The sequence below is a fragment of the Chanodichthys erythropterus genome, chromosome 10 (genome assembly GCF_024489055.1).
Source record: "Chanodichthys erythropterus isolate Z2021 chromosome 10, ASM2448905v1, whole genome shotgun sequence".
In the NCBI taxonomy this organism is placed as follows: domain Eukaryota; kingdom Metazoa; phylum Chordata; class Actinopteri; order Cypriniformes; family Xenocyprididae; genus Chanodichthys; species Chanodichthys erythropterus.
In genome coordinates, this window is record NC_090230.1 from 571,539 (window position 1) to 593,437 (window position 21,899).

General features: G+C 36.8%; 1 protein-coding gene across 5 annotated transcripts; it reads left to right on the forward strand.

Annotated features, from left to right (window-relative positions):
• The first annotated feature begins 355 nt into the window (after nucleotides 1–355).
• On the forward strand, nucleotides 356–21,835 carry ccdc66 (coiled-coil domain containing 66). Of its 5 annotated transcripts, none has more exons than XM_067398467.1 (19): nucleotides 356–548; nucleotides 943–1,001; nucleotides 2,022–2,062; nucleotides 3,065–3,401; nucleotides 3,492–3,606; nucleotides 4,414–4,520; nucleotides 4,841–4,926; nucleotides 7,427–7,537; nucleotides 7,675–7,806; nucleotides 8,792–9,012; nucleotides 10,972–11,056; nucleotides 11,156–11,317; nucleotides 13,262–13,424; nucleotides 13,497–13,616; nucleotides 14,867–15,336; nucleotides 15,876–15,919; nucleotides 19,672–19,877; nucleotides 21,160–21,269; nucleotides 21,466–21,835. In XM_067398467.1, exons 1-19 carry the CDS (start codon nucleotides 427–429, stop codon nucleotides 21,559–21,561), a joined length of 2,787 nt encoding a protein of 928 aa, XP_067254568.1. In that variant the 5' UTR covers nucleotides 356–426; the 3' UTR covers nucleotides 21,562–21,835. The 5 variants fall into 5 exon arrangements, with proteins under 5 accessions (XP_067254568.1, XP_067254570.1, XP_067254571.1 ...); XM_067398469.1 differs by having other exon boundaries at nucleotides 19,675–19,877; XM_067398470.1 differs by having other exon boundaries at nucleotides 14,930–15,336.
• The last annotated feature ends 64 nt before the right edge of the window (nucleotides 21,836–21,899 follow it).

Sequence of the window (21,899 nt, forward strand, 5' to 3'; positions counted from 1 at the left end):
CTGTCTCATTGTAAGGTTTTCAGTTTTATATGCTGTATATAAGAATAACATTCCAAAAACATTTGTATCTTAGCTGAGCATAAACAAAATAATGCGAATCAAATATTTGACAAAAATGAATAGGGCCTATATCTTTTTCTTTCACCTGTTTTACTGTTGATAAATAACACTGACATGAGTAGTTAAAAAAAAAAAACAACAATATTTTTGTAACTACCAAAATACCAAATACACTCCTTTTTCTTAATGTCAAATTGATTTCATATGTATCCCTTTAAGCTGAAAAATATTACAACAGTATTTCAAAATTTTCCAAAAATTATAGCGAGACGGTGTCAGACTGTAAACGCAGTCGCGCTTCCGTATGCCACCTGAAGAGGCGCTAAAGCGCCTCCTGATGTTTGCTGACTTGCTGCTCGGCTGTAGATGAAGAGAAGCCACCTCAGCCAATCAGAGGAGCGCTTACTGGTCGCGAGCAGCAACGGACACGCGTTTCAACAGAGCTCACAGGCATCAAAATATTGGAGGCTTAAAATGATGAATCTGGGGTGAGTGGGATCTTAATGGACTTTACATGATTTGATAGATTAGTAAACTACTCTCTTTGATCATGTTATGCAGTAATTTGTCACATTGAACAGTCAGCGTTTTACGCTGTTTTAGTGGTTTGCAAAGACGGGTGATTAAAGGATGCCATATTTTATGGCATGAAACGTAATCTGAAACCTCTATTATAAGCCCTGTTGTTTATTTTAGATTGATCTGAGCAATAAAATCTGTGGTGGTAACAAGGTGCACTATATGCTGGTTATCCCATGGCACTTTAGTAATAAATGATTGCAATAATCATGGCTCTTCGAATAATACCATGGTTTTAACATGGTAACGTTACTTGTTAGAATATTAGTGTGTTCTTCTCAGGTGTATTAATTTTTTTTGCAGTGATGGTCTGTTGTTTGAGTTGGAGAATGGCAAGCCCAGGCTCGTGTTGGCTAAATATGGTAAGAACATGAAATCAGTCACTTCATTGAAGATAATCCACTAACTTTGATTAGTTGCATCAAGATTAAATTTCACATTGTTGTAATATGTGCAGTAATTTGCTGTTTTACTTAACACTCAACAGTAAGGGTCAAACTAGCAAAACTAATACTTTTTTCCAGATAGGCCAATATTCAGTAGGTCACTTTAAAAGCAGTATTTATAATTAAATAATCTAAAGAAAAAATAAAACACTGAAGTTTTCACTACATTAATTAAATATACATTGTGTGTTATTTGAAGATACAAAAGTTATTCAGTCAAGAGCAGTGAGTGATTTCTCTTTGTCTTTTGTTGTTTGATTAACATTTATGATAAACAGCAGCAGGTTTATTAGGATACTGTCACTAAGACTTCAGATATCTATAATACTGATAAATATTTGATTTTCTGCCAACTGACATGACCGACTGTGTCAATGTGAAGCCTGAATGTGCACTGTAGCACAATATTAACAATCTCTCTGTGAAGGCAGATTGTGGAGACATTTTAATAGTTCAAAAATCTAATATGGTCGTATCGCCTACTCAAAAAAGTGTACACTTTCCCGTCACCAGGGACGCATTCCCTGCAAGAATGGACGTGCTTCTCAGATTTGTATTTGTGCAGACACATTTTCTGCCCTTGCTTCTTTTCCTTGCTTTCCATCATAATTTTATAATTATGTTTTAAGACAATACAAAAATTTCACTTCAGACAAAGAAAAATAAACAAGAAAAAAATACACAAGAAAATGCAAAAGTACCTGAGCTAAAATGAACTAACAATGAACCGTTTTATGTTTATTAACTAATATTAATATTAATACTAATATAAGGAGTTTTCTTCAGGTCATCAGGATATTTCCCACCTAATGTTTGTGCTTTATGAGCACTGCATATTACCACTACTAATCATTTGACATACCGCATTCTGCATACTATACAGTTGGGAAACAGACTCTCTGTCTGTATTTTGGCTGATAATCTCATTTTATACAGGTGCTGAATCTAAATCTTCTAATAAGAAGGGCTTTTGTCGGGTAAGTAAACCTCTATGCAACCTTTGTGCAGGAACTATGTGTGTAAAAAAAATAAATAAATAAATAAGTGTGTGTAAATTTGACATCTAAATTCTAGAAGTTATCAAACATGAATATTGTTGTGAAATGTGTGTCACTTGCAGTGCTGGGGAAAGTTACTTTTAAAAGTAATGTGTTACAATATTATAACAATATTATAATAGTTACTCCCTAAAAAAGTAACTAATTGTGTTACTTTTTAATGGAAAGTTATACATTTTGCGTTACTTTTTCTCTACTGGGCTGGGCTGTCTTTTTCTTTCTTTTTTTTTTAATAACAAAATATAAAAAAAGTAATATTTTTGGCAAATGTAAAGGCTTTTTCACAACAAAAGTGAAATTAATAAGCCTCAGGCTGAAGGAAATGCAAATTCTAGACTGTACAGTAGAGGGTGCGGCTCATACAAACCTTTCAGCTGTGCTGCCATTCTTGACCGCAGAAGAATAGGACCCAGGAGTAGAAAGTTCAACACTCTTCCTTAAGCAATAAAAACAAAAAATGAAACAAATGTGATGTTTTTGCTTATTAGTATGATTGAATTGGATCATCGAAGGTCAGCAGCAAATACATTGGTTAATAAAGTGAGATTAAATATTTATATTTAATCTCACAATATAAATATTAAATATTTGTTATTTAACATTTAATTATTGCAGGTTTGCGTAATATTCTGAGTTTGCATTTCACAGTTTTTTTATTTATTTTGAGGAATATTGAATGTTTTTGTGCACGTGAGATGAGTAAATGCATGTTTACATGTTCAGTCTACATAGAATTACAATAACCATCAAGTTCACACACAACACCTCTGCACTAAACATACTTTACTCCTTACTTGAAAAAAGTCCTTACTTTACTCCTTACTTGAAAAAAGTAATCTGATTACATAACTTTTGTTACTTGTAATGCGTTACCCCTAACACTGGTTACTTGTGTATGTGATCTATATCCTTTGTTTTCAGATTCCTCCAAGGAAAAGAACACAGAAAATCATCAGCTCAAAACAAGGTCCTCCTCAAACAGACAAAGCTGAACAGGAGAGAAAGAGCAAAGACACAGCAGCTGTTAGTTCTGTAGAGCAGAATATCACTCACAGACCCAGAGTGACCAACACAAAGCACAGCACGGAGTCTCTGAGAGTCCAGTCAGGGAACAACAAGAATGAATCTTGCATAGTCACACAGCAGAAAGAGAGTGTAGTATGTTTGACACAGGAGCAGTTTCAGCAGATACTGAGCACAATCAACAGCACATCCGCTGCAAATGCACTGCATGGACCGAACACGCACACCCACACAGGTGCGCATATACAGTAGGGCCTAGGGGTATGATTCATTTTAATAAATTCATGCAAAACATTCTTAACTACAACATTTATTTTCTTGTTAGCAGAACCTGCTGTCAGCTCAGAGGAAAACAGTCATGGAACTAGAGAAGCAGCTAAAGATTTCATCCCAGATGGCCGTCAACACAGAGTGTCACAAGTAAAGACAGACAGAGGAGAGTAAGAAAAGTTACTTGTATTAACATCTGTATCTGATGAGGTGAATCTTTTAAAAAATGTGCTTAGTTGTAATGATAATGTTAGAATGACAAGAAATGTTCTGAAAGTCTCGTTTGTTCTCTTTTTTTTTTTTTTTTTTTTAAAGCACTAATATACTCTCTCCAAAGTTCTTTTTCATTCTTCGCTTAGAGGTAGAAAAAAAGAGAGTTGGGAATACCTTTGCAGCGATTATACTGTTATCAAATGTGCCGAAGCTGTTGAGAACGAAGTTTAGATAAAAAAATGTAAATATGCTTTACTCTAATATGTATATGCTTTCCTCTCAATTTCCTTTCAATTAGAATTACAACTTCTACTATATTATAAAGCGGCTCTCCAATGTGTTCATGTTTTTACTCACGTCTGACCTTAACGGACTGAACAGAAGAAATGAACTGGAGAAGATTTCCATGTCAAAGAAGGCAGAGCCTCAAAACCACACCCATCTATTACATAATTGCCACAGACCAGTGGGGGTTTGAAGGTGTTTACCAGGAGGTGCAAACTTTTCCAGAAAGTTTGCTATGGCAAGCTGCTTCGAACTCCCGAAATAAACTTAGTTTTGGCCTGATTTCTTTCAAAATTACGTCACACCAGTTTGTTCTTCGCATGAAGTATATAAGGGCATTTAAGGTAAAATATGACCAGTGCCATGAAATATTGCTTGCTTTTGATGCTAGGTTTGGTAAGATTCATTCATTGAGTTAATTGATGAATAGTTTTTGACCATGATAAACAATTATTTTGTTCTCTTTTGTTTTGATTTAGGTTTCCATCAGATGGGCAGCATTCAGGGTTGTTCAGCACATTTGGAGAAAGGGAAAGGGACAAAGACAAACTGGAAGCCAGAAAAGCTCAATGGAGGAGAGAGCTGGGTACTGATGTGCAATTAGACTCTATAAACCTCTGTGTCAACTATAAGTAACAAGAGTTTAAATAATAATGAGTGTGGCATAGAAAGTCTATGAATACAGTGGACAAATTCTTTACATTAAATTTACCTTAATCTAATGAACTCAAATATCATGGGAAAACTTAACTATCTTATAAACTAGCGATTGTATGAATTTGTATGTGATTCGTACAGAAAAATACGGTTTTTAGAAAGATAAACAAAAAAGCAAACAAATTGCAACAAGAATGTGTTGAATTATCGGTGATGAAATGTATGGCTGATCAGTTTGTTACTTTACAGATGAGCAGATGGCTCTAAAAAGGCAGCAAAAAGCCAGTCTCAAAGATATGAGAGCTGAAGCGAGACTGAAAGATGTGCCTGAAACAGTAAGTAATTATTATATTCTCTGCATTCATTTTGCCGTTGAAACGCTTTCATACCTATCTGTGTCTGTTCAATTTGCCACAGTTAAGGCTGCCAGTACAACCATATATACTGTGACACACAATAAAGATTCTGCTATGCCTTTAGGGCTGTAATTTGTTTTTAAATCAACAGTCCACAAGAGGGTGCAACAATTAAATATAAATTATACAGCACTTTGTTATAATGTTTTTAATGAAAAAAACCCTGACTGTTGACAAAAATGCATTTGTTTGAAATTAAAGAGTATTATAAAATCAAAAGGTTTAACCTAGACTCTCAGACTAGTTGTTGTTGTTTTACAGTTTTTGGTCTCATTTTTGTACATTCTGACTAGTTCAAGTTCATTTGTGCGTTCACATTGCAATTTCATATGTATAAATCTCATGAGGATAATTTACTTTTTTTTTTTAAATTCTGAATTTAAGGATTTTTTTTTTTTTATATATTCACACTCGTGCTCCTAAATATGTTTTAAAGTTTGTACGCATCTATTTTAGTCACAAATGTGAGGGAAACGCTTGCACCACCAGGCCCTGACTTAATGTCTGACATGCTGATTCAGTGGCCCCTTTACACATTAATCCTTGTAAATTACCTTAAAATTACCAGACTGACCGGTAAATGCACAAATGTGCTGTTTACACAAGTAACAGAAATCTGTTTTTTTACAAAAAAAAAAAACATAAACTCTGTGATGTCATCAGAAATTACCTTTAAAGGCTGAGCCGTTTTCCCTATGGCCAGTGCTCTGACGTCCTGACTTTGAGTCCAAGCTTGCGGAACTTTCCTGATCCCATTCCCTTCTCTCTCCCACTTCACTTCCTGTCTGCTCTAGACTACTTGGACTCCTATCGCAAGAAAGGCAAAAACACCAAAAATAGCCCTTAAAAAAAAAAAAAAAAAAAAAAAAAAAACAGACACATAACACTGTAGTTACTATAGTACAGCAGTTACTTTTTCATACTATAGCCTAGTAACTGCAGAGAGCCGTTACTTTTATAGCCTGTAAGTTTTGAAGGAAGTGGACAAGGCAGTGATTAGAGAGACCCAAAACCGCCACAGGCAAAAAAGGTCCAGTGTCTGTTATCAGTAGTGTAGTGATGTATATCACACCAAAGTCACATTAAAAAAAAAGCAGCTTTCTGTTGATCAGTGTGGCAAATTCACTTGACCAACTGGTGAAATCTGTGTGGTGGAATCTTTCTGCCCATGAAAATTCATCGAACAATTCAGTAAATGTGACTGCACCTTAATAAAGCATCACTCCATGACAGAGCAACATGAAAATTCTGATGATTATCATTAAAAAACATTTTTTACACATCTGTCTATCTGTATACATCTGTGGCCCTGTTTATACCTGGTGTTGAGGTGCGTTTTGGTCGGCTCACAAGTGGACGACACTAAATACTGGTGTAAATGGGCTGTAAAAGTTTTGAGCTTGTCCACTTTCGACCAATTCCAGAGGTAGTCGAAAACGCATTTGACCGGATTGCTTTCGAAGTGTCTGTTTTCGTCTACTCTTCACCTACTGACCAATTGTGTAAACATTATGGAAAGCGCACAAGCCAGACGGGATTTAAACTTTGTCAGCAGAAGACCGAAGTTTGGTTTAAAGAATAAAAATATACTAAGCACAATGTTCTCCCACCATTCCTGATTTCTAACATACACCCTCTGTGTTCTCCGTGGTCTTGCCGCTATCAGAGCAGAAACGAAAGCTGCTGCTCTCCAAAATGTTTTTCCATGGTCTTGAGTTCATATGTAAATTGCGTGAACATCCATTAGATCTGAAAAAAAACCCACCCACCGACCCTCCCCTCAAAAAAATCAGGACAGATGTAGTTGAAAGTGGACAAGAGACGGATTTAAACACCAGGGGCCCTATTTTAACAATCTAAGCACATGGTTTGAAGCACATGGCGCAGGTGCTCTTTGACACATGGCATGTCCAAATCCACTTTTGGATTTTTGTGTGTGAACAGTGTAAGCTCATTGTGCACCCACCTATAGGCGCATATTACTAACGCAGTCTTTAAATAACAAACAAAAAATAAATAAATAATGCACCATTGACTTTAGACCAGGTTTTTGTTGGTCATTGGCTCAGTCCTTCTCAGTTGCGTCAAAATGGCAACAAGCCAACAATACGTCTGAACACACCTTGTTTTCAGACCAGCACGCCCATGGGCGAACAGATGGGTGCAAGTGCATTTGCTGTTTAAACAACGTGGGCGCTGGATGTGAAAATGATAACTGCGTCGGGCTGAAACTAGCAAAAAACTCTCCTGGCGTTGCATTGTGCTGGGTGTATCATAGGGCCCCAGGTGTAAATGAGAATGTGTCTCCCTCGTCTTCTTGTGATCCGATCAACAAAAACGCTTCTTAACACCAGGTGTAAACAGGGCCATTGTCCATGTATAATTGAGATGTGGATGTATGCCCCATGTCTTGGTGCAGGATGGGATGAGCACACGAAATGCTGCTGGAATAGAGAGTTCAAAGCGCAGAGCTCTAGCTCAGACACAGCGAGAGCTGCCCGCTGCCATCCGCTCGGCCTTTATAGTGGGGGTGATGTTTCAGCATTTACTCGCATCTTGTTTTTTTGGCAAACTTAGAATAATGTCTGCTGCAATGTCTCTACAATAGATTGATTGATAGATTTGAATGATGCTTGACTGTATCTGTGGTGTTTGATGCGTGAACAGGAAGCAGCTCCTATGGAGGACATGTTCAACACTCAGAGAGAGGAACAGCAGAGGCGATGGTTACAGGAACTGGACCGGCAGAGAGAAGAGGCCAAACTACGACGACAACAAGACAAAGAAATTAACAACCAGGTGAACTCATCCCACAGTGATTCCAGTCGAGACAGGTCAAGTTTTTTTGAATAGCACTTTAAACAATACAAATTGCTTCAAAGTTGCTTTACAATAAAACATAAGTATCTCGATTCAGTTTCGGAAATCATTCATTTTCATTTTAAGCTAAAGCCGGTTTCACACTGTATGATTTAGAAGAGACTGTTGCTAGACAGACTGTATGAACATGATCCGTGTTGTAAGTCACTGTAAGCACTGTATGATCTCAGTTGTCATTAATGTCAGACTGTATGTCAGTTAAGAAGTGTTAAAAACTGACTCACGCAGGAAGACTCATCCAGAGTTTTACATCATCAATCCGTGTCGTGTTCGTGATGATTAGTTGCATTTACATGTGGCATTGAAATGGTAGCTAGCAAACAAAAACAATCTCTAGCATTAATTTTGATCATGGCTTTGTCTTAAAAAGAATAAACAAAGACGATGTGTGTGGAGCAGTTAGTGGTTTGCTGTTGTCTCACTAATTGTATCAACAGGTTTTGTGCTCCTGTTGCTTTTTTATTTGATGGTTGTCATAGGAGAAGTCACACTGCAGGACTGTGCTTCACATCTTTTGACAGCCAGAATTTTGCTAGAAATTCCCCTACACACCTGACTCAAGTTTACCTGGGGCGTCTCCAACCGACATCCAACTGTCTACAGTCAACACTTAAAATGTATACTCTAGTGCGTGTCTCCAGTCGACACCCTGCTGTGTCGGACAACGTCTCGCCCACTATGAACATTGTTACTTGGGAATAAGGTCTTTAGTGCTCCACTAACCTGCAGTAACCAGATAGACTCTAGAGACAATGCCTTTGAATATGCTTTAGTCTCGGCTGGGAGGATCTCGTATAAAAGCAGGGTGATTCCCAGGGGTTATGGGGTTACATATTAGGTTTTCAAAATCATATCAATGTTAATCTCTTTGTCATATAGTGTTCTGTAACTTCTGTCTCCACAGGTCGAGGACATCGAGCGGTGGGCCGTTCATTTTGACTCTTTGCATCAGCCCTCAACAGTAGGCCCTGATCAAGGGGTGCCTGACATGAGCAGCTGTTTGTCTCATCATCGGTCCATTTCAGGAGCCCTGTCCACTGCATGGGAGGGCATGAGCACATTTGGAGGGGACAGTCTGGGGAGGGCCAGCGTTGACAACACTCAGGGAAACCAACAGAGATCCAGGTCAGTTAGCTGAAAGGTTCATGACACACAGGTCATTATTACACCCGTATACTCTGAGTTGACAAAGGTAAGAAAATAGATCTATACTGAGCATAAAAATGATCATCATTTAGACTGAAAAAAAGACTGAAAATGTGAAAAATTGATGAACTGTAATTTCCTTACTCTATGCAGTAAAAAACTTATGACACTGTTTATGTAATTTTACTTTAAAATATTGTTAAATGTACTGTTTTTGGAAGTGAAAAAGAACAAGTCATCACATAATTTACAGTGAAAATGGAAATCTCAGCTCACATTTATTTTTCGTCGAAATAGCTGTTTTTTCTTATCAGATATGTACATTATGGTTTTATGTAATAACTTATGTTATTTAATTAATGTTTAGCGTCATGTGCTACCATGATGGTGTTTTGTGTGTATGACACTGTACGCCTTCTATACAGTACAGTCCAAAAGTTTGGAACCACTAAGATTTTTAATGTTTTTAAAAGAAGTTTCGTCTGCTCACCAAGGCTACATTTATTTAATTAAAAATACAGTAAAAACAGTAATATTGTGAAATATTATTACAGTTTAAAATAACTGTTTTCTATTTGAATATATTTCACTTCAGTGTCACATGATCCTTCAGAAATCATTCTAATATGCTGATCTGCTGCTCAAGAAACATTTAATGTGTACAATTGTACAAAATATTTGTGTACAATATTTTTTTTTCATGATTATTTGATGAATAGAATGTTCAAAAGAACAGTGTTTATCTGAAATCTAATCTTTTGTAACATTATAAATGTCTTTACTGCCACTTTTGATTGATTTAATGCATCCTTGCTGAATAAAAGTATTCATTTCTTTAATTTCTTTTCAAAAAAATAAAAATAAAAATTCTTACTGACCCCAAACTTTTGAACGGTAGTGTATAATGCTACAGAAACTTTGTATTTCAGATAAATGCTGTTCTTTTGAACTTTCTATTCATCAAGGAATCCTGAAAAAAAAAGGACACAACTTTTTTCAACATTGAAAATAATCATAAATGTTTATTGAGCAGCAAATCAGCATATTAGAATGATTTCTGAAGGATCATGTGACACTGAAGACGGGAGTAACGATGCTGAAAATTCAGCTTTGCATCACAGGAATAAATTACTTTGTCAAATATATTTAAATAGTACACAGTTATTTTAAATTTTTAATAATATTTCACAATATTACTGTTTTTTACTGTATTTTTAATTAAATAAATGTAGCCTTGGTGAGCAGACAAAACTTCTTTTAAAAACATTAAAAATCTTAGTGGTTCCAAACTTTTGAACTGTACTGTATATTAGTATTTACTTGTGGAAAAACTACTTGTGATGCACTTTGTTTGTTTATGTGGCTTTCCCTTTACCACCAGTGTTTTAAGGTGGTTGTCAGTAATATATAATAAAGGTACAAAACCGATTTTAGACAGATTTGGTTACTGTATAAATTAAAGTTCAGTCTGTAAAACTTAAAATGTTGCTTCGATAATTTTTACGGTTTTGTAACCACAACTGCTGGCTTTTTACCTGAAATTTCGAGAAGGTGCTCGCTGCAGAGCAAATGAGTGGAGCTTATGTTAGCTCCCCCTCGCTAGATATCTCTCCATCCCATTCAACGTCCAGAGAGGTGGAGAGTTCTATCCCTCCACCCCACTGGACGTCCAGAGAGGAGGAGCTGGCCATCATAGACTCTGCAGTGAGTACCACTTGGAAATTTCACAGATTTTTTTTTTTTTTTTTTCAGTGTGTCAGGCCATGGAATCTCATTGGTCATTCCTTGCCTTACCAGCTGTCTTCAGTGTTTTATGATCATGCACCAAAATGATTTATTCTTTGTTTGGAATAACTAAACAAATTCTTAATATTCTAAGTCTGTCTTGTTCAAAGTTTTTTTTTGAAAATAAAAATGCCCTTGTAATTTGTTGTTTAGTTATCTTCGCACAATGACAGCCTTGTTGGACCCTGCTCAGATCGAGGAACGAGAACGCCGGAGACTCAAACAGCTTGAGCACCAGGTAGGATTCATCCCTTGACCAAACTGACAGGAAATCACTGCTGTATAGTATGTACCTTTATATTTATACAATTGTGAGCTCTATAAATCATATGTGTAGCGAGCAATTGAGGCTCAAGTAGAGGAGCGCAGACGTCAGAAAGAGAAAGAGGAGGCCACACGACGAGCACAGGAACAAGAAGAGGAAAGGAGGATTGAAAGAGAACGAGAACGACTCCAGCAGCAGTATATAAATGACACAGAGCGACAGAGACACAGAAAGGTAAAATTAGCCTGCACACCTACTGCACAAATTTAAGCAACGAAGTGGTCAGGAGATATGAAAAGTTGCTATTTTTGCTTATAACTTCTGAATGGTTTGGCAAAACTGGTCTCTTTAGATTTGGTGCAGCATGCCAAATCGAACGATACCCAATTATCCGATGTCGGCCATTTTGAATTTGGTCATAAACTGCTATATTTTACAAATGCATTGGCGCACACCGTTACGAAACTTGGTGAGTGTCATCAGCACCATGCCCTTAAGGTAGTGTTGTAGTCAAGACCACCTAATCCGAGACCAAGTCAAGTCCAATGTTTCTTGAGACCAAGACAAGACCAAGACTTTGAGGGGTTGAGACCAAGACGCGACCAAGACCAAGGCAAGGCTAGTCCGAGTCAAGACCAAGACCAGACCAGCACTCCTTAAATTCATAAAGATTCACATTGCTGCCTGAGAAATTACTTATTTTTAATCAGTAAATATAATTAGAATAAGACTATATAGAGCTGTTACCAATCAAATTAAATCATTAACAAAATTCATCTTTGCACTGCAGAGGTGGTACAGAAGATGCATCTGAATTGGTAAAATTACAATTGCATAAATAATGTTGAGAATAATGTTTTAAATAATGTTTTTATTGAATGTTTGTTCAAAAGCAATATCATGTTTAAATTTGTGAAAACAGTTCTCTTGCTCTTGTGATATTGCTTAATTCTATCACATGATGTTGTAATAAAAAAATCCAGATTTCAATATCTTGAATTTTGTGAGCAATTGTATTAATTTTGGTGACATTTTTGACACAGTCCCTCTTTAATTTCTGAACTGGCACAATAAATAAATCAGACAATGCACTGGCAATTTTGTGATATCCTTTGCAGCGACCGCAGTTGTGGTTTGGACCAGTCTTGAATCAAAACCACAAATGTGTACAAATGTGATTGAGACTGAGACGAAACCAAGACCTTCAAAAAATGGTCTTAAGACTGATCTCAAGACCAAGAACGATCTAAAGTACTACAACACTACCTGAAGGTACTCAATTTTTTGAGACAGCGCCATCCAAAAACGTACGGATTTCGTGTTGATAGATGAAACTGTTTTCTTATACCATATCAACAAATTTGATGGTATAATGTCAAACTGCATCTGAGGCTATATCTCTGGAAAGATTTGACATATTGACACCAAACTTTGTCATTGTCACTACTCTGACCACACCACATCAATTTGGTGTCAAAAGTAACAAGCAATCATGTCACATTACAAATGATTGTATTTATGTGCTTTCGACCATTTAGCTTAAAATGGTCTCCAAATGTCTTTACTCATTTTTGCAGGTGATCTGATGCTTGCTGTCTTGATTTTTAGCTCCTCATTGTGCATCTGTGGTGCTTGGCCCCTTAATTGCTGTGTGCAGCCAGCTATACTTATTATTAATATTTTAAAGGTGATACATATGAACATATGAAATGTCCCTATTTCCTGTCAGATATCACTACGAAAACTAGCCAATCAGAAACACTCTTTGCTTTTTGGAATTATCTTGCCCAGTGCTCTCCTTCAAACAAAAATCAAGTAGAATATATATATAATTAATTTATACATTGTGTGCGAAAAATGGTTTAAAATATCAAATGAAACTGTTCCTGACCTTTTTTCTGGGGCAACTTGCACTGTGGCTCTTTCACTCTATTTACATATTTTTCCAATTTGTTTGGTTTTTACTACTGTAAAGTGTCACTGACAGGTTTTCCTTGTACTGCACAAAGTCTGCTTGGTTGAAACCACACCAAATGGCTTGATTAGTCTCGGGAGGGCATTTTTAGTTGTAAAAGAATTACATCGTATGAGCTCTTGTTTCAAAAGAATAAGAAAAATGGTAGGGTCTATTTCAAATTTCAAATATTTTGAATATGAAAGTTGTAAAATGTATTCCAGGAGGTGAAGTCACGTAAAACTGAGGAGCTGTATCAGAGCATTCAAAGAGCCCAAGAGGAGGCGATTAAAGACAGACAGTTCGAGAGAATCAGAGACTTGGCCAAGAAAGGCCACGATGTGTCCAAACTACTGCACAGCCTGGAAGGAGACTCAGTCTCAAAGGGTATGGGAGTAATGAAACATTTGCTTTGTATTTGCAACATTTTGTATGCATTATTATAAAGTAGTCTTTTAGCCCTCAGTGGTCCAGATTTACCTGGTTCATCAGCAATCTTAACATCGTCCAAGAGTCAAACCCAGAGAATGGCACCGCCTTCCACAACATCTCCAAGAAAAGACACTGCTGTTCAGACAGGTTTGTTTGTCTTTTAAAGGGATAATTCACCCAGAAATGAAAAATTCTGTCATCATTTACTCATCCTTATATGTTGGAAGATTTTTGATTAATCTTTTTTTTTTTTTCGTAAAATGACAGGTTGTAGACAATGACAATGGCTGTCAAATTCCAAAAGGGACAAAAAGCCTTCAGAAGCCTTTAGTGAGAAATAGACTGAATTATTCATTCTTTACTTTTGATCTGACGTGTCATTAGCCTTGTTTCCATCCACTTATTTTTATGTGAATTTTGGGATATCGCTTAAAAAAAACGGTGGATGGAAACATCTAGATGAGCATAAATTCTAAAAACATATGCGCTCAATTGAGGCAGATCTTTTTTTTTATCTGATAAGAAGACATGCACATTGAAACTATGATGGAAACACATTTACTGAATAAATCCCGCGATGCACAACAAAAATCTCACATGACTTTGCCTCAACAGTGGATGTGATTGGATAACTGGCCTAAGCAGCGAACCAATCACATCACAGCATCTCAAATGTTGGTTTGGTGGTTCTGAAACGCCTTAGCCAAAGTATGTCTTCACAATAATTTGGTTTAATTCCTTCCAAGAAATGTCTCACACGATTGCACTCCCAAACAGCAGAATCTAAACACAAGTGAACATGACAGCGTTTATTGCATTTTGTCTGCCGCTTCTGAGACACTAAGTCATTTATGATGGATTAAAGGATAAAAGAGCCACAGTTTCTCTTCTGATTGCAGCAACTTCCATTTTTATTACAGATATTTTGTGCCAATTTTCACAGGAAGTGACGATTTTGTTCTCTTGAGCACATGGGATAGAAACACTGCTTTATTCTCAAATGTTTTATGCGATATTTCAGTTTTGTACACAGATTAAATTCGCAACTTTGGATTTTTGAAACATAGCTAATGATGGCAAACCTGCATATATGTGATTTAAATCAGAACATGGTTCATGAGTGGATTTTTGTGAATTCTAATTTTTGTTTCTCTCTCACATGCGCACACACACACACGTTTATTGTGTTTTTAATGGTTTTTGCCTTGGCACTATGAACTGTTGTATGAAAAATTATTTTTAAAAATTCCCCCATTTGTTTAACAAAACAAATAGCATTTGGAATAAAAGGATGTTAAGTAAATAATGACAGAATTCAAATTTGTGGGTGAACAAGAGTATTTATAAAAAAAAAAAATGTATCAGCATTAGCATAATATCAATCTGTGATTTTGCAGAGATCAGTCATCAGCCTGAGAATATCTTGATCTCTAACAGTCTCAAACTATCTCCTGCTGCAGTAATGCACACAGCTCCTCCCAACACTCTAAATGGCAAGAAATCCCATCATGGTGAGGGACAAGCATCTGAAAAGAGCAAAGATCATCTGTCTACTGCACATAAAGAAGTCAGAGCCGACCCTTATGAGCCTTACGCACGGACCAGCAGGAACCACAAACTGGAAAAAAGGCCTGAGTGGAACACACAGCAACCCAGTAAAGCATTCGTCCCTGCTTCTGAGAGGTACCCTGAAGCCCTGAAGAGACACAGGCAGGAGAGCAGGAGACAGAGGCAGATAGAGCTCATGACGCTGGTGGAAAGAAACACGCTCTCACGAACACCGCAGCAAGAGCTGCTACCACCAGCATACGCTGTTAATAATCAAAAACCTCAAGCGCAGAGACACAGAAAGTCACCACAACCACAGGTGCCAGTTCACTATTCATAGTATTCAGGAATAATTACGTAGGGTGGGGAACCAAGCATTAAAAAAAAAAAAAAAAAAAAAAATTAGTGACCAGTTATCTGTCAAGTACTAAAAGAATAATTAAAGTCCTCAGCGCTGATGAATATAATGTTTGCTGTCTGTCACCGCACCGGTGTGGATACTGTACTTCAGAATCACAGATGAAGATTGAAATATGACCAAAGTAAGAATTTTCACTGGAAAATGTCATCTGAACAAGTAACATGTCTGGCACTTTTGTTCTGACCAACTGAGAGGGAAAAAAAAAAGATTTACAATAAATCACGCTGCTATCACTACACAATGGTAATTAAATCTAACGATTGCTTAGCTCGGATCATGTCAAAAAATGTACTTGCTCAAATTGATTGGATATTTTTTAACCAAAAAAAAGTTACAGACAGCGGCTTTAAATTCCTTACAGTCCCCACCCCTATAAATGCATATAGTGCAGACTTGTACATGTTAGAGTGCTGATGTTGTTTCTTCTCTTTGTTCAGAGTGAAAATCAACTCCAAGAACCATCAGCCTTCCGTGCTGAAAGGTGAGTCTGTTAGCCAGATGCATGAAGCTACTTTAGGTTTCTTATCTAGGAAATGAACAGATGCTTAACTCTCTCTCAATGTATGTCACTGTGATGTTCTACAGTAACTATTTAGGGTCAGAACAATATTTGCAAATTTGATTATCATATTTGATACATCAGGCGATAATGGCTCATATAGTATAATAATCATCCTTGAGGAGGAAGAACACCACGGTTTTGTTTAGATGCCCAACCTGAGCAAAAATATGCAATTTCATGTAGTTGCTGATTTTATATCTATATATATAACAAGCTACGCAATATCGTGTTTATTATCGGAGAGGAATTCCCTTCGATAATGAACGCGATATTGCGTAGCTTGTCAGTGAACTACGGCTCTGTCTATTAAATGCCACTCCATTTGAAAGCAAGTGATGGCGATTTAGCGGTAATCAGGGAACTGGCTTTACTGATGAAATGCGCGTGACAATCGCATGCAATATATAGCCCAGCCCTAATATTGATTAACTGATATCTCAGACAAAATATTGCTAGAGGTTTTATTTTTGTTCCACAAATGAAAATAGTGAAATTTTTGTGAAATATAGATTTGGAATTATATGTAGGGAATGCATACAATTGCAGTGAGCTGTAATAACTCTGGGACATTTCACTAAAATCATTGAATATATTTGAATACAGTTCATATTTACACCCCATACCTCATAATGACAAACCAAAAATCAGATTTGTGATATCTTGGCTGATTGATTAAAAAGAAAAAAAAAAATCTTAAATATCATATTGACATAAGTATTCAGACCCTTACCTCAGTACTTGGTTAAAGCACCTTTGGCAAAAATTACAGTAAACTCAAGTCACCTTTATTTCTGTAGCGCTTTATACAGATTGTTTCAAAGAAGCTGTGATAAACAGGGAAATAATGATTCAGTGATGTACACAGAATTCAATTCTGCTGTAAAGCAGCTCTGAAAAGACAGTACTTCAGCTGAGGTCTGTTCATTATTGATTCAGTTCTGATGTGAAGATCATCAAATTAGTTCATTTAATCTATAAAGCAGCTCTGCAGAAAACAGTGATGCCATCATCCAGCTCAGTTCAGTTCTCATCCAACAGCATCAGTGCAGTCAAATCAATAATATTGTTGAATATTAAGTGTCCCCAACTAAGCAAGCCAGAGGCGACACTGGCAAACGGCATCAGGTGACAGAATGCAGGAAAAAACCTTGGGAGAAACCAGGCTCAGTCGGGGGGCCAGTCCTCCTCTGGCCAAACAAAGCAATTTGGTGTGATTATGATTCCAGGCTCCATAACAAGTCATGTTGTGGACCTTCTGCTTGAAGATCGGGATACATCGTCGGCATATGGAGTGAGGAGGAGTTGAAGCTGGCCATTGGGACTGTCTGTACAGCCTCAAGTATTTTGAGTCAAATGCTACAAGCTTTGCATACCTGGATTTGGAGATTTTCTGCCATTCTTCTCTACAGATCCCCTCAAGCTCTTTCAGGCTGGATAGTGACCACCGTTGGACAGCCATTTTCAGGTTTCTCTTTAGATGTTTGATTGGGTTCAAGTCTGGGCTCTGAGCCACTCAGGGACATTCAGAGTGGTTCTCTTGTGTTGTCTCTCCGCTGTGTGCTCAGGGACATTGTCCTGTTAGAAGGTGAAACTTTGGACCATTCTGAGGTCCTAAATGCTCTGGACCAGGTTCTTTTAACCTTCTACTGATAAACTATTTTATTTATCCTATAGAAAACAATTGTAGAATTACAAATGTATCTGAGAAGTTCATTTGGCCCTTGAGTATATTTTGCTTAGTCAGGGATTTTTTTAGTAAACAACATTTAGCTGTGGAAAGAATAAGACCACTGTTAAAAGGTGTCACGTGGAAGCTTCTTGCCTCTGGAAAGAATTGATTGTCCTTGGAGAATGTTACATTTTGCCTATGAGAAAGGGTTGACCATCAATTGGCAAAATTCCACAATTAGAAAGAAAGTCAAAAGATGTAAAACTTAATTATGTGAAAACAGGAGGGGTGAATCTTACCAGAGAAATATGTCACTTGGTTGAGACAAATTCAGATGCAGCGGCTGTCCTCCCGGCTTTGTTGCTTTGTTCAATAAAGTCTTATTTTGATTTCCGGAACTCTCCCTCTTGAGCTTCATTGACATTTTCCATAACACTACCTTGACCGGTCCTCCAGTCCCTGCCTGTGAAAAACACTCCCATAGTATGATGCTCCACTGTTGGGATGGTATGGTGCAGGTGATGATCGATGCCTCGTTTCTTCCAGACATGACCCTTTTAATAAAGGCAAAACAGACCAGAGAATGTAGTTTTTGGCAGTCTGAAAAACTAATTTGATGCTTTTACCCTGCCATAAACTCAGGTTGGTGGAGTGTTGCAGTGATGTTCTTCAACTTTCTCTCATCTATACGATCACTGGAGCTCAACCAGAGCGACAGTTGGGTTCTTGGTCACCTCTCTTACAAAGGCCCTTCTCCCCTTGCACTCAGTTTGGCCAAGCAACCAGCTCTAGGAAGAGACCAGCTCTGTTCTAAACTTCTTCCAGTAAGAATTATAGAGGCCACTGTGTTCTTGGGAAACTTCAATACAACAAAAATGTTTTTTTGTAATCTTCCCCAGACTTGACCTTCGATCTGATATGTATTTTCAGCTGTTGGGCAGGTATGTGCCTTTCCAAATCATGACCATTGAAATGGCCACAAGTCAAAGTTTACAAACATCTCAAAGATGATGATCGAGAGAAACAGGAGGCACCTGAGCTAAATTTCAAGTGTCAAAGCAAAGGGTCTATTATCACAAATCTGTTTTTTATAGCATCATTATGGGGTATGGAGTGTAGATTGATCTGAAAAAATAAAGCATTTTAACATAAATAAGAATCAGAATCACCTTTATTGCCAAGTACTGTCAGTTTGTACAAGGAATTTGTCTTGGTGTATTGGGGCTTAGCAAAAATAGTAAAATACAAGAATTAAAATAATAGCTGCAACATAAAAATGTAAAAAAAAATAAATAAATAAAAATCTGAAAAGTCTGAATACTTTTTGAATGCATTGTATGTAATGCAATTAATATAATAATGATAAATCACCATTCAAAAGTTTGAAAACACTTAAGACTTTGTTTTCAAAGAAATCAATGCCTATGATGCATAAATTAACTAAAAACACTGTTAAAAATGCAATTGTTCATCATAGAATCCTCCATGTGCAGTTTGTCAATTCAACATTATTTATATAGTACTTTAGTAAAGTTTATTTAAAAAACAAAAACAAAAAAAACAACATGAAAAAGTCTCAAAATCCCCTAGATACACCGGTCAATTTTAGGTCAATTAAAAAAATCTTAATGTATTTGTCCATTCATCCATCAATAATACTTTATTTTTTTTCCCTTCTTCAAACTGGTAACTGTTAAGAGACACGGTACTGCTGTTTCCATACTTCTTTATGCTGCACAATAATTTTTAACATATCAAGAAACATTTTTTGACTACCAGATCAGCACATTAGATGGATTTCTTAAAGATTATTTAACATACATAAAGGTTTCCAAAATGGCTGCTGGAAATTAGGCTTTTTACCATTTGAAAAGTTGTAACTTCTTTTGAAAGTATTTACTATGCATGATGTGTTTTCATGTGATTTATAAATTGTGAATAAATGTGAATACATTTCATAATAAAGTGGATTAAAATTTCGTAAAATTTCTTTTGTCTCCAGTAGGATGACGTCTCCTCCCATTCCTGCAGTAAAGAACCGTGCACATCAGCCATCACAACAGGCCTCTCGCCAAATGGAGGATATGGGGCGCCCTCCGTTATTAGACTATGTGCCCTACGTGCGTACAGACGAGGTTTATCAAATGGACCCCCTGGCTCCTCTTTCCAGACCCTCAACAAACGAAGTCCAGCAGAGAGGCGACGCAGGTAAGCAAAATATGGCGTTTAACCCTCTGCTGCTTGGTGTCACTATACTGGACAAACCCATTTTTGGTGTGTTGAAGAAATTTCCCCTCAAATAATGAACAAGGTCAGAGACAGAATCTTTTATTCTTGCAAGAAGGTCAGACAGGCAGCAGTGAGCTCCGCCATATGTGTGACAGAAAATAAGCAGCTTGCTGCTTCTCTGTTTTTATACGCTTTTGGCTCTGTTTTCAGTAACTCTCCCTAATATGGACAAAGAAAGTGTGATAAGCACTTGTTATGTTCAAATTTTTTTGACTTGATACTTTGTGTTCCCAAACAAGCACAGGCATGCAAACACAAGCAGGTCATTTGTGACATCTCATATTCAGGCCAAAGTAGGTCTCACAGGCCTCAAACATATACACTCACATAACAGAAAGGGAAATAATGCAGTAAATATATGGTGTAAATACATATAGAGTAAATATGAATGAATAGTATGAATTAAATTGAAATTTCCTTTACAGGTCTTACATCTTGGGTGTTACTTTAAACCTTACCCATAATTCTGTCCCCTTTGTATGTTTTTGCTTTTATGACAACAAAAATTCAACATCCCAACCTATCAGAGTTGCTCTAAAAAGTTCACCCAGGAAGTCTAATGCAACAAGTTTCCACAACTTGATTTTACTTACCTTTATGTTTTTCCAAACACTGTGAAAACTTATTTTCTTCAGTGGAACACAAAAGGAGTATTCTTGAAGGATCTTCACACAGTCCATTACCATACAGCACTTCATACTAATTGTCTATCTAGCTCCAAAAAGGATTTATTTTTTTTTTTTTAATAAAAGTATCATAAAAGGAATCCACACTACTTGTGTTCCAAGTGTTCTGGAATACAATGGATTTGTGAGTCCTTATTCATGGAAAATCTTGCCGAAATAATAATCCATTCTGCATTATAAATGCATTATAAACTGACGTGTCATGTTTTGTTCGCACAATGTCTATTTTTAAATCTTAATGGGAATACACAATATTTTTGCATTTTGGCAGAGGAAAAGGTTGTTATTGAATAACGACATAATTCGTCACACAAAGCAGAACAAAATGTATTTTAACTTCAAGTGAATATAGTGCACAAGTCAAGTTTATGATACTTTTATGGTGCTTTTTTGTTCTTTCTGGAGCTTGATGCAGGAGCAAAGAACTCTGGGTCTTTTTGGTGAGAGACCGATTTCAAGAATCAAAATATTCTGTAATGAAGACTGTTATAGACAGTTGTTGATTTTATTTGCAGTTGTGAGCAGCAAGAGGCAGGCAACACCTCTGGTCCAGCACGACCCCGACGCCCCTAAAAGCACTGAAAGGCAGCAGGCTATACTGAAGGGTCTGTCCGAGTTAAGACAGGTAATGCTCTGACCCAAGATGTCCAACTGTGCACAAGCTCAGGACCGTTTTCTTCTTTGATACATTAGCCATTTGCTGTTGTTTGATGCAGTTAGAAGTACATTTTTTATTAATATTTAAATTAAATGTCAAATTGTGTTATGTGAACTTAGAAAACACTGAAATCCATATGAAATGTCGATTTCTTTTATTGCAGGGCCTGCTGCAGAGACAAAGAGAGCTAGAAACTAGTTTAAACCCTGTACTGCAAACGCAACAGAGAAACTACTTTTCTCCTTTTAAACATGTGTGACCCAAAGCTGCTTCCCAAACAAGACCAAACCCGGTCCAGCACTTACTGTTAGATGTGAACACTGAATCTTGTTTTTTTTAAAACGGAGATGTTCCTATTTGAAAAACTAATATCTGTTAATAAAATATTTGTAAAACACTTATTAAAGAGAGACTCATTGTGTAATGCATCAGTATTCTGGGTTTTGGGGTTGATTTTATGGCTTGAATGTGAATTTTACAATTTTCTCTAAATGTGAATGACATGTTTTTAAACCTTTTAAATTAAACTTGAAGTTGCCCAACTTGTCTACTATTGTGATACTTTTTCACCCTGGTAAAATCAATGCTCAATATTAC

Bases quoted from the DNA above. Each gene is read 5' to 3' on its own strand.
- ccdc66 (XM_067398467.1), top strand. From the start codon at position 427: ATGAAGAGAAGCCACCTCAGCCAATCAGAGGAGCGCTTACTGGTCGCG. The intron at 3,607-4,413 runs GTAAGAAAAGTT...GTTTTGATTTAG, and splicing joins GTAAAGACAGACAGAGGAGA to GTTTCCATCAGATGGGCAGC. The intron at 4,927-7,426 runs GTAAGTAATTAT...GTCTTGGTGCAG, and splicing joins TGAAAGATGTGCCTGAAACA to GATGGGATGAGCACACGAAA.